The sequence below is a fragment of the Nuphar pumila genome, chromosome 10 (assembly GCF_984573655.1).
Source record: "Nuphar pumila chromosome 10, dmNupPumi1.hap1.1, whole genome shotgun sequence".
In the NCBI taxonomy this organism is placed as follows: domain Eukaryota; kingdom Viridiplantae; phylum Streptophyta; class Magnoliopsida; order Nymphaeales; family Nymphaeaceae; genus Nuphar; species Nuphar pumila.
Genome location: NC_143258.1, coordinates 6031732 through 6044791, shown reverse-complemented (window position 1 = coordinate 6044791; position 13060 = coordinate 6031732). Strand labels below are relative to the sequence as shown.

General features: G+C 37.6%; 1 protein-coding gene across 2 annotated transcripts; it reads left to right on the top strand.

Moving 5' to 3' along the window:
* The first annotated feature begins 5647 nt into the window (after nt 1–5647).
* LOC149823361 (putative ADP-ribosylation factor GTPase-activating protein AGD6) lies at nt 5648–12714 on the top strand. 2 transcript variants are annotated; one of them, XM_090018802.1, is made up of 3 exons: nt 5648–6830; nt 8910–8987; nt 11950–12714. In XM_090018802.1, the coding sequence occupies exons 1-3, from the start codon at nt 6057–6059 to the stop codon at nt 12526–12528; spliced, it is 1431 nt and encodes a 476-aa protein (XP_089874928.1). In that variant the 5' UTR covers nt 5648–6056; the 3' UTR covers nt 12529–12714. The 2 variants fall into 2 exon arrangements, with proteins under 2 accessions (XP_089874928.1, XP_089874929.1); XM_090018803.1 differs by lacking the exon at nt 8910–8987 and having other exon boundaries at nt 5664–6830.
* The last annotated feature ends 346 nt before the right edge of the window (nt 12715–13060 follow it).

Below are 13060 nucleotides of genomic sequence, written 5' to 3'. Positions count from 1 at the left end.
AAAAAGGAGAAATATGTACTCCATTTACCAAGAGTCAAGATCAGCTTGCCGATGCTCTCACTAAGGGATTAAGTTGTGCTCAATTTAAAATCATTTTGAACAAGTGGGGTTGTTTTGATATACATTCCCCACTTGAGGGGGAGTGTTAAGTTTGTCTTTCCTTGTGCAACCTGAGCTGCTTTCCTTTTCTCCTTTTTGGAAAGATTAGCTTTCCTTTTCTTTATGCTTATCGCCTCTTATGGCTGGGCTATATTAAGCCCTTTGTATTTGTTGTTCTTCATATGAAAAAGGATTCTCTCTGGTTGTACCGTAGATGTAAGCCATACTGGCTGAACCACGTAAAGTCTTCTTCTTTGCTTCTTTGCTGTGTTCTTTTATTTTACATTACCCGTTGATTTATTCAATGCTGGAATCCATCCAGCTATTAATGCGGGCATTTCCGACCCTCGAATATGATCTGCAACTCAAATTAAAGCTACGAAACAGGCAGTCTAGAATTCAAAATTGGAATTGGCTCAATTTATAGAGCTGGAAGCCTTTGTGCAATTCGCTTCCGAACTAGATAAAGCTACTCAAAATCAATTGGCAAGAGGTCGTGAATTCAGCCAAAGTTTGTGAAAAACGATACGGGGATTCTCCTACTGAGCTTGATAGCAAACTCCCTTATTCCAAACTCATGTTATTCAACGAATCGAGTTGAGAAGACTCTTACTTGAGAGAGAGAGAGATCACGAAAGTAGCAAAGAAGCATTTGTGTCCAGCTAGGAATCGACGGCCGAGAGGGAGAGACGTTATTCATCGAACGGTAGCTCGATGTTCTTACCGTGCTCGGCGTAGAGCTTCAGATCGTTGATCCCTGAGAGAGAGGAGGTTGGCGAGCGGGAACTAGAGAGCGAGAGGAGAGAGAGGGAATCTGATGCCAACGGATCGGATACACACCATATCATGTTTGGTCTGAATCTGAATCTATGATATTGGGTTGAATATGGATCAAGTCTATGCTATGAAACTGGATCCAATAAAAGAAATACTAAAATCAAGTTTTTTACAAGAAAATACTATAAGCATATCATAGTTGATCTGGATCTGAACATAGATCTGCCAAAAATTACTCATCAAAAGTTGATCAAATACATAAATGTATCCTATTGTGAATCTGATGTGAATACGTATGTGGATTTGTATCAAAAAATTACTGTCAAATTCGGATTAAAAGTCTAACCTAACCTGATCCAGTTGCGCCCTAAGAAGCCTTCTCGAAAGGGCAACAACATAAAAGAAAGAGAAGATGGGATTAGGGTCTAGGTTTGTACCTGACCGGCTGGAACATGACCTCCAATGCAAGTAATGTGCAGTTTGGGACCTTTGGGTTTGAACTTTGAACTATGATTTTGCAATATGTCCAACTAGGGATGGAAAATGGGTGGCCCAAGTTTGGGACAAAGTTTTAGGCCCTAACCTGTCAGCCAATGACCAGAAACCCAACCCGATATATCAATAAAAAATAATCACACTGTACTTGCAAAATGGTGCATTATCCGGAATGCCTCACAATTTCTCAAAATTCTTTTCATTTCTAATTTTTTATTTTTTAGAACATTTTTTGCCTTTATGCACGTATGGTACCACCATCACAAATCATTTTTGTGAATGTCACCCAAAATATGTGAAGCTCCTTTAACTAAACATTCCTGACATATGTTCGCAGATATAGTATGACCTTCGTAAATCATGTTTATGAATATCACCTAAAATGTGTGAACCTCCTTTAGCTAAATACTCTCAACGTACATCCAAAAATATAGTACAACTTTCACAAATCATGTTCGCGAATGTCACCCAAAATATTTGAACCTTCTTTAGCTAAATACTTTCAGCATACATCCAGAAATATAGTATGACCTTTGCAAATCATGTTTGTGAATGTCACCCAAAATGTGTTAAAATATAACATGCGCAAAGACTTACGTAGTTTGATATTGACGTGTACCTCCATGGCAAAAGACCCTCCAGACATGTGGTTTTATTCTACTCTCTAAAAGGGTTACAGGCTCACATATATATACACATTCAAGTTACATGAGAGGACAAACTCCTCTTGAGTTGAACTTGTGATTCATCTTGGGTTCTTCTAAAATTGGAGTCCTCTTTGCATTGAGACATTTCTTCTCAGAGTCTTCACATTTTAGGGCTATTTTCATATAAAATTAAGGGTTTTGTGGTCCCTCAACCTATGGTCTCCAACCTTCAACAATATTTTTCTAGCAAGTTTTCTTGTGACTATTTTCGATGCATCTTTGACGCAATTAATTTATCTCTATCACACGATGGCACATCATTGGGGCTTTTTTAGCATCTGACACATCATCGATGGTGACATAGTCTAGTAAGCCACATGTTTTACTCCCTGTAACGGTTGAATCACTGGCATAAATTGGTTATTTTTTGAAACATTGGCATGAAACAAATATTTTTTTAAATAATTGCATGGTTCTCAAATTATCTTGGCATGTGCAATGGCTTATTTCATTTTTTGTGTAAGTCATTTTTATGTGTATCTCCTTTGCTCATTTTTTTTTATTTGGTATGCCTCTATCCTCAAATTTAGTTATTTATCTTATATTAACTAGAGAATACTTGCATTATTTTCAAGTTATTTTTTTCATTTTCAATAGCCTATGTTGCTTGTTTCTTGTAATTTGATTTCATGTGAAATAACTTATTTCATTTCTCCTTTAACAACATATTTTTCTTTATTCTCATATTTGTTTTGTAAGAAATTGTTCATTTTTTATAATAAAGTGATTATTACGGAGGCAAAAATACCTACTGAAAGAACAGAGCAAAAGCAAACACCTACTGAAGGAACATAGCAAGAGCAAACACCTACACCAATACCTATTGACCTACTGAAAGAATAGAGCAAGAGCAATGAAAAAATTATGTATTGAGTGATATGTCTTACTATGGAGCACAAAAGATACTTGACACATGGATAGAAAGAAAACTTGCTCCATGGCTCAACGTATGGTTGGCCGACATATTCCACGAAAAATGCATCATTAATTTGAGACAATAGAGAATGTTGTGTTCAAATAAAGAGTAACAAACATATTCAGTGGTATTAAGAAAAGTTGTTGTTGCATGAAAGGTTGATTTGTTAGTGTCCAAAATCTTGTCTCTCATCAAAGAACCATCTAAAGAGGGGGAGTGGTAAAGAAGTATATTGACATTTGAGTCTTCACTATTGCTAACCTACATGCTCGACCGAAGGAAGCAAGAGACGTAGTCACCTGCAGTGAAGAGATTGAGAGGGAGAACGTGAACACGATAAGGGAGAAAGGGTGGGGGAGGAACTTCAACAAGGGGAGGGTGCCAAGGCTAAGGTGGTGGAAACTGTGAAGAAGAGATAAGAACTACCTCTAGCAAACAAAGCGACTCATAGGAGGAAAGAGAAGGAACCTCATCAAATGGAGGAGTCGAAGAGAGATTGGGTCTCAATATCAAGTTTTTCATCCAAATCTAAGTCATCCTAAAAAAAATTTGAATCTGACCAAAAATACAAATACAAATAATGGGTTTTAAGCAAGTCAGATTCAGAGTTTCAGCTCATCTCTATCCAACTTCAAATCTAGAACTGAGTGTGAATCTAATTATGCCATATATGATTTTGCATGACTTGGTAATGCCTAGATTTGACCCAAGTTCAACCCATTTACATCCCTATCTCTCATTACCATTTATCCAAAATACTATATTGTTGCCTAGGATTGCACTTGAAGTCAATAAGATGTATGCCTTATCCATAACCACTCATAATCCTATTCACTTATTGTTAAGGACATAATGAACTTTGTGAGCCAACCATTTTTTATTGATATTTAAGAAGAAGGTGACAATCACAAATAAATTGTCACATAATTAATTGAATCTATAGCCAAATTGAATTTAGATTTCCTCTATATCACAATGATAAGTGTACAACTTGACTAGTGACACAAATTGAAGGAGAGAGGGGGGGGGGGGGGGGGGCACACCCCTTTTTTTGTTAGGTCCCGTTAAGACCCTTCAAAAATCATATTTTCGAGTGTTTTTTGCTTGATTTGAATTGTTAGAAGCATATATCATTGTTTACTCATAGAGAATATGCACTCGATTGAAAATTTTATGCCTAGATGTATATTTTAAAGAAAAGAAATCAATGATTGATATTATACTAAAATTTGATGACAAAATATTTATATTTTTACATCAAATCAATTTAAAAGAAATGTCGTATCCTATTTTCCAAAAAAAATTGCAAACTCATATCTTCAATTCGAGAAGGGGGATGGTCCTACCCCTCTTTTCATTAGGTTTGGTTAGGACCTCCTAAAAATCACATTTTCAAATATTTTTTACTTAATCTGAACCATTAGATGTGTTTGTTATTTCTTATTTATTAATAAACAAGCTTTCTTTCAAATTGATTTGATGTAAAAATGTTAATATTTTATCATCAAATTTTAGTATAATATCAACCGGAGGACTGTCCAACCGAAGAAAGGTCTAAAATCTACAATCAACGATGATGTCTCATCTTCTTCAATGCTTGAGCATTTCTCCTCATATATTTGTTCTTTGTAATTTATTTAGTAAGAAATATGCTTTATACAAAGGCTTTACGACATACAAACAAGTTTTTCGTAACATGAAAAATTGATGGCTCATAATGCATTCAAAACTTCAAAAACACATTTAAACATTGAAAATCCAAAATAAGTCACTCACTAAATGAATGATAAAAATCCAATATGTAAAGTTTGACCGATAAAAAACTTGTTCGTTAGAGAGGAAACATCGTCGATTATAATTAGTTGTAGATTTTGGACCTTCTGTTGATTGGATGATTCTTTCATATATATATATATATATACGTGTGTGTGTATGTTAATATTTAGTGCCTTTGAAGGCACCAAATTATATAAAACTATTGAGTTGAAAATCATACTTTCAAGCTTTATCAACTAAATGTGATGATATGGATGTGGTGAGAAAGGTTTGTTTGTTAAGAATAATGTTATTTTCATTAAAAAAACATGTTTTTTGAGTAATGAAATTTTAGTGTATTGTTTATTTTTTTAAGCTATTAAAAATATGCTTATGTGTTGCAATCATGTGATTTAAAACTCATTTTTTATTAAACAAATATTGTAGATGACATCCTTTACATTTAATTAAAAAAAAACTAGAACATATGATTTTCAGCTCAATAGTTGCATGTAATTGGGTGGCTTGAAAAGACACTAAATATTAACCCTATATATAGTTGATAAAAATATTGTCACATAATTTAATAGATAAAAATATATGTATTAAAATTTTAAAAATAATAAAGAAATATCTGCACGTGTAATAGTGTATCCAATCGTGTCACCAAGGACACAACAAAAGAGTGTTTGAATTGATGGAATTGGAATTAGGGTGAAAATCTCTATGAATTCCTCTCTCTCAACCGTGCTGCATCCCAATTTCATAAATTTCTATCTAAAACAAAAGAAAAAAAAAGACCCAAGATGAAAATAGACTCCAAATTCCACCGACAAATATTTGGACGAAATTGGATTCCAATTCAGTTCACTTCTACAAATCCCAAGGCTATTTATAGATCCATTCCAACGCGGAGAGAGAGTTTGGGACTGGGTGAAGTTGGGTAGGGAGAGAAAGAGAGAGAGAGAGACCACCCTTCCCTTCTACCCTTCTTTCCCCATCTCTCCGAATCCCCCGACAGATCTCTTCACCCGCAGAAAACCCTAAAATCCGGTCCCCATTTTGCCCCAATTCGAACCCTCCCCACAAATCTAGGGTGTTTTCCTTCAATCCTTCCATTTTCTCGCGCTCTTTTTCCCGATTTTTACCGGCCTAGATCTCGATTATTCGCGAAACCGGCAACAAAACTCGACCATCCTCATTCTCATATCTTCCCAACAAAACCTAGGGCTTTCATTTCTTGATTCGTCGAATTTTAGTGGTTTTTTCGCGGCCCAGATCTCGGTGGATCCTGAAATTTGCTTCCGATGGCGGCGTCAAGAAGATTGAGGGATCTCCAATCTCAGCCGGGCAACAAGGTCTGCGTCGATTGCTCGCAGAAGAGCCCTCAATGGGCGTCTGTTTCTTATGGGATCTTCATGTGCCTCGAGTGCTCGGGCAAGCACCGCGGGCTTGGCGTGCACATCAGCTTCGTGCGGTCCGTCACGATGGACTCGTGGTCGGAGATCCAGCTGAGGAAGATGGAGGCCAGCGGGAACGACCAGCTGAACGCGTTCCTCGCACAGTACGGGATCCCCAAGGGAACCGACATCGTCACCAAGTACAATTCGCGTGCGGCGTCGGTTTACCGGAATCGGATCCAGGCGCTGGCGGACGGGAAGCCGTGGACGGACCCGCCGGTGGTGAAGGAGAGCGGAAAGCCGCCGCTGGGGCAGAACCCGGCTAGGTCTAGGCAGAACGGTGGATGGGATAGCTGGGACAATGAGGAAGATTACAGGGGATCGCCCGATATGAGGAGGAACCACTCGGTCGATGACTTCAGGGGTGGGGTCGCCTCTGGCGGCCCAACACGCTCGAGGTCGTCCAGCGACATCTACACTCAGTCGCAGTTGGAGGCGTCTGCCTCAAACAAGGGGAGCTTCTTCGCGAGGAAGATCGCAGAGAATGAGGCGAGGCCGGAAGGGATACCCCCTTCACAGGGGGGTAAGTATGTCGGGTTCGGTTCGTCCGGAAGCATGTCACCTCAGAGGAGTAATCCTCAGGGTGACATCCTTCGGGATACCGCATCTCTGGTTTCCCAGGTTAGGATCATCATACCATCCACTTAATTCTGGTTGTTTTCTTCTAGTTTTCATCTATGAATGCTTTTGATTCTATAAGATTGCTTGAGGTGTTGGTTTGCATGGACGGATAGTTATTACACTTTTTATTTCAGTAAGAAAAATGTAAGTAGTATTCAGAATTTTATAGCAATGTGTGTGGTGTTTCTCCATTTTATTTTGTGTTTTTTTGGGCAGCAATGCCTGAGATGTACAATATAATATGGTTCACAGGAACGTGTGGAGAAAGATAACTGTCCGTTGCACTCATTGTAAAGATAGAAGTGCTTGATTAACATTAACAATAGTTCAAGAATATGAACCAAGTTTTGTGCGGATCTTTTATAGGTTGAATTAATGCCTACAGATATAAGCCTTTGGAGGGAGAAGGCCCATTATGATGTCAAGAGAATTTGCTTCCATGCATGTTTAACGAAGGAAGTCAGCAAATGTGAGCTTCCAAGGAATTGCTATGCTTCTTGTGGCATTGCATCTTTTTGGAAGTGGTTATACTCAATGATTGTGATTATCTCTTGTTTGCCCCTATAGATTTGACTGAAAGGTGCCATAACTTGATTTCAATTCTTCTGACGACATTGCATCTGCTTGAGCCAAGTGGTCATACTGAAAAATATCAGACCTCCGCGCTTATCTCTAAGGATGTGACAGCAATTCAATGCACCATTGGATGCTTTCCATTTAATTCTCCAGTTGAAATTCAGCACCTCACTTTAAGCGAATATCTCAAATTCCTTTTCATGCCCTTTCTAGTGTGAACATGTACTTGAACTGCACAAAGTTAAATTCAACGAAAACACACACTTATAATTGCTAAGGAGTATTTGAATGTCAGATATTACTTAGTTTTGAGTGCCGAGGTAAAGGCATGAGATGATTATAAGCCTGCGGGCCATATGGAACACCTTGGGGGTGGCATGACTGGTTTATCAGGGCGGTCACATATTTCGAGCATAAATCACTAAATCCTAGTTTCTATAACTATAGGTCCCCTGTGTAACAGAAGTTAATTGTCATTTTTTATTGGGTTTCTAACCACTCCAAATGCTCAACCTCATTTATAAGCCTCCAGATCATATGGAACACATTGGAGTCGCATGACTGGTTTGTCAGGGCTGTCACATATTTCGGGCATGAATCATTCATGCTTAGTTTCTATAACTATAGGTCCCCTGTGTAACAAAAGCTAATTTTCATCTTTATTGGGTTAACCACTCCAAATGCTCTAAAGCTCATTTTGGGTCACACACAAACCATATATAAATAAAAAAATCGTGTGTGTGTGTCTACATTCACCTTGCAAGTTTTTTTACTCAATATGACCAACCTTGGATTGTGTTTTTTTTATGTAAAAAAACTTCTTTTTTTAAAATCATGGAATTTTTGTGTGTCTACAGCTGCCAAATCTTGAATTGCTGGAACTGGCACGCATGTCATAATTTGGTGAGTCAAACACTACAGACCATGTAGATCACATCTGTGGGCTTAGATTTACCAGAAAAAGGGAAAAGATGCTAGGCCAATGGTACATACAATCAACTTTGGCAATATATATATGGTGCTATTGAAGGCACAAAACTATCGAATACAAATCACCATATTTTCATATTTTTTGGATTTTTTCGCTAAATCAGACCTTATGAATGTGATCTACAAGGTCTTTTTAGTGGAAAATGAGTTTTGCATCATGTCAATGTGTCATGTAAGCAGTTTTTTTTAAGGACTTCTAAAATCAATGGGCCACAATGCATTAAAATTTCATGACTCAATTAATAATATTTTTAGGTTGAAATTACATGATCCAAGGTTTGATCCTTAGTAAACAAACCATGCTGAACACATCTATGTAGTCAGATTTAGTTAATAAAGTTTGAACCTATGATTTTCAGCTCAATAGATTTGTGCCTTTAATAGCACCAAATATTAACCACATATATATATATATATATATATAACCCCTAACTAATCCTATTTTTTGCTACATTTGGAAAAGTATACTGCACATAATCAGCAATATATCTTATTTGCTCTTTTATTGGTTAGGGTATTGGTCGATTGTCTTTGGTTGCTGCTTCTGCTGCTACTGTAGTTCAAGCTGGCTCAAAGGAGCTGACTTCTAAGGTAATAGAGTATCCTGCATCTCTCTCTCTCTCTCTATATATATATATATATATATATAAACTATAAAGTAAACTGTCACACATGTGGCACAGTCAATTTTTTTTTCTCTTCATGATCTTTGACAAGTATGTTTTTCCCTCTTTTAATAGATAATTATAATGATGTAGATGTCCAATTTTGATCTCATCTCTTCTAATTTGATGAACAGATATTCTGGTTGCAGTGGAAATGGGACATGCATCTTTTGTTTCATTTTATTGCTTGCTTTTTAAATTTTCTGAGTCCAAGCATTTTTGTTTTTCTTTACTAACTCAAAATTTATGTTTAGTTACATAAATTTTTGGCCTGTGTGTTAAATTGGTAGTCATGGAAACGTCAGCATTGCTGCTTGCTCCCTTCCCGTCTTCTATTTTCCATCATGGGTGTGCTGATTTCTTCTTCTTTTTTTTTGAAAGTCTAGCTGGGGTTAGGCAGACCCCCACCAGTTATTATTCAACGTACCACTGGGTTTTGAACCTGCAATGTCCCACCACAAGGAGACGTGCACTGACAGCTTTGTCTTCTAGTTTTCAATTTTATTCGTCTTTAAAACAGTGAGAGGTACAGCTGCACTCTGCAAATACTCCCTTTGTTCATATAAGCGTAAATGAATCTTACAGAACTTTGTATAAATTCTAATAATGCTTCTATTTTTCATTTGCATTTGTCTTTAAAACAGTTAGAGGTACAACTGCACTCTTCAAGTAGTCCCCTTGTCCATAGAAGCTGATATGAATCTTGCAGAAATTTGTTAAAAATTTGATAACTTGATTAGGAAAAAATTTTCTATATCGCATTAATAATGTGTCTAGGTGGTAATCATGGAAACATTAGCATTGCTGCTTGTCTATGTCACATGGATACAGTTGTGGATACGGGGACACTGCCATTTTTATGAAGTTTTCAATATGACAAGTATATAAGGGAATATGATACGGGAGCCAAAATGGAGTATCCGTGTGACATAGCTGCTTGTTCCCATCCCTCCTTACTAATTGTACCTTTAAATTCTCATAATGCTTCTGTTTTCATTCTCTTGTCATTAAAACAGTAAGAGGTACAGATGCATTCCGCAAGTAGTCCCGTTGTCCATAGAAGCTGACATGAATCTTACAGAATTTTACAAAAGATTTGATTAGTTGATTAGGAAAAAAAATTCCATATCACATTAATTACGAGTTATGCCAATCTTAGTAAAGCTAGGCTACACTGATAATTATCCATCCTGGCCGACAGGGATCATTTTGTGGCTTTCTGTTGTTGGATGGTGCAACCATTCCTGGAAGGCAGGAAGCTGTGATAGTGATTCTGTTACCAGTTCGTAAAGGCCTTACATTCATGCTAGCTCTCATAGTAGAAAGGCAACATAAACTTTTGATCTTTTTTCAGAAAAATCCATGCTATTCTTGGATTGTTAAGGACAAGTTTTTCTGTTGTTCAAGCGGTGTCATGCTTTTATTGTGATGTTTGATTTTTTTTTTTTGAAATTGAAAACAATCAAAATCTGGCGCTGTTTCTGCTGACATGTGAGGTTGATGGTGTTTTTTCTGGTTTCTCTTTGTCACATCCTTTTTCATCATACTTGAAGGGAGAGCAACACTTTCTTTTGGTCAATATTGTGGTCGAAGGAACAAAGGAAGTTTCCAACTTTCTATGTTTCTTCTTCCTTTTCCTCTGTTTTATTTGATCCTTTGTATGCTGGATGTTTTTTATCTACTTGTGTTAAAAAAGTGAAATGCTTCATGTGTTTGAATTACCTATCCTTTTCTTTTTGCAGTTATGTGTACACAGTTTTTTAAGTGTTTATTATGAAATTCGGATCTTTATTGTCTTTTCAATATTCTGTACAGTTGGCTTAAAATAAGCTTGAGATTTCTTGGCGTCCTTTTGGCACATGTTTAACTCCATGGTACTGCAGAAAATGAAAATATCAACCATACATGACTGTCAGTTAATTTGGATTTTAATTGGGCACAAATAGGATAGTTGGGTACTTGAGTAATACTATCTTACCAGAGGGGTTTCTCTTTCAAATCCTGTGTGTTCCCCTAGTTTGCATCGACAGAAGATGAAAAAGGAATTGTGTTTTAGTTTAATCCTCGCAAGTTGCTTTGAAACACCAATTGTGTGTTAGAATATATTGGATGTTATCTTAATGTGCACTTTGACTATGGAGTTGCTTTTGAAAATCTCTTCAATATCTGCAAATTTTGTATCTTTTTTCCTTAGATTATGTAAATTCTGTATACTTTGATTGTAACTTAGTATTTTATTTTGAATAAGACTTATTTAATATTTACTATGCAAAATTTGATGAATTAAGGCCTTGTTTGGGAAATCTCCACCAGAGGGCACCAGAGAGGAAATGCAGAATCCCTAACGGTCAAACCCATTTGGGAGTTGAACTTAATCCTTAACGGTCAAATCCCTAACAGTTCAATCTACTAGGGCTTGGCTTAGATTTGTTCATATCATTTGTGTAACAAGCTGAGGTTGATCAGCCTCATCGAGATCAATTAAGCTCAAGCAGGCTTGTTATACATTGAGAGAGAGAGGGAGAGGGGGGGGGGGGGGGGCTGGGGTTTGGGGCGTGTATTGTTGGGTGGGAATAGTTCCATATCGATGAGAATGGGTTAAACCCTCCTACAAATTATGGTGGGCTGGGGGCGTGTATTGTTGTGTGGTAATAGTGCCATATCGATGAGAATGAGTGAAGCCCTCCTACAAATTACAAAAAAAGGGCTTTGTTTAGATTTTGTTGTTTGTTTTGGAATGTTGTGACGGTCTTTCTTGACATTGAATGTCTTGACGTTCAAGTGAATTTCAAGTCGTGCCATTTCTCAGGTTTCAGAACTGCTAAATTGTTTATTAGCTGGTAAACATGTCTTGACATTATTGAAATGTTAGCATTGCCATCTAACAGGTAAGAGAAGGTGGCTATGACCAAAAGGTTAATGAAACAGTAAGTGTGGTTGCATCAAAGACATCTGAAATTGGGCAGAAGACTTGGGGAATCATGAAGGGTGTCATGGCGATGGCATCTCAGAAAGTCGAAGAGTATGCCAAGGAGGGTGGGATGAACTGGAAGTCGGATAGTTGGCGTCCAAATGAGAACGGTACAAATGGTGAAGGAAATGGTGGTTACCATGAACGATTTGCACATGAGAACAAAGCTACAACATATTCAGGTGGACATTCTGATAGACAGACTGGTGACTATCCCAGTATGTCATCTGATTCTTGGGACGATTGGGGCCAAAAAGAACTGGCAAATAAAGATTCTTCCAAGGTTGGGGATAGCTGGGCTGGATGGGACAATGTGAAGGGCCGAAAAGAACCAGCGAAGGAAGATGCTTCAAAGGTTAAAAGTGGGGATAGCTGGGCTGGATGGGATGATGTGAAAGACGACGACAATGACTTCTGCAGTGGATCAACCAAGAGTAGCTCTGGCATGAACGGGAAATCATCTGGATCATCATGGACAGGTGGTGGCTTCCATTAGTCCTTTCAAACAAAGTTAGGAATTTGATCGATTATAAGGTGAGTTCTTTTGCTCTCTTATTTTAATCTTCTCCATTTTCAATTATATATTTTATGTATGTGGCGTTGACAAGCTGAATGGCTAATAAACGGAAATGTAATTCTTGTAAACATATTGCTTGAGCAGTGTGTAGTTTCCTTGCCTGATTTATCTCTGTGGATTGATTATCTTTGTAGCATGCATTCCCTTGCTCCCCTTCTATTTTGGTTTATATTCATGTGTTCATTGACAGACATAAACCCTCATGTTCTTTGTACCATTCTTGGCCTGTGCATGTGCTTTTGGCCTAGTAGAAACATCATGTTTGCAGCCTTGTTGGTACTGATAGGTCATTTTGGCATTCAACTATGTGAATCTGGCCCAGGGAGGGGGCCCCATTAAGTGGCCTGGTTCTCAGTGAGGGTTCCTTAGTCATAAAAAACTATGTGAATCAGGCAAGGTTTGTAGCTGCTGGATTGAAATAGTGACCAGCCCTTTGAGCATTTAGCGCTGG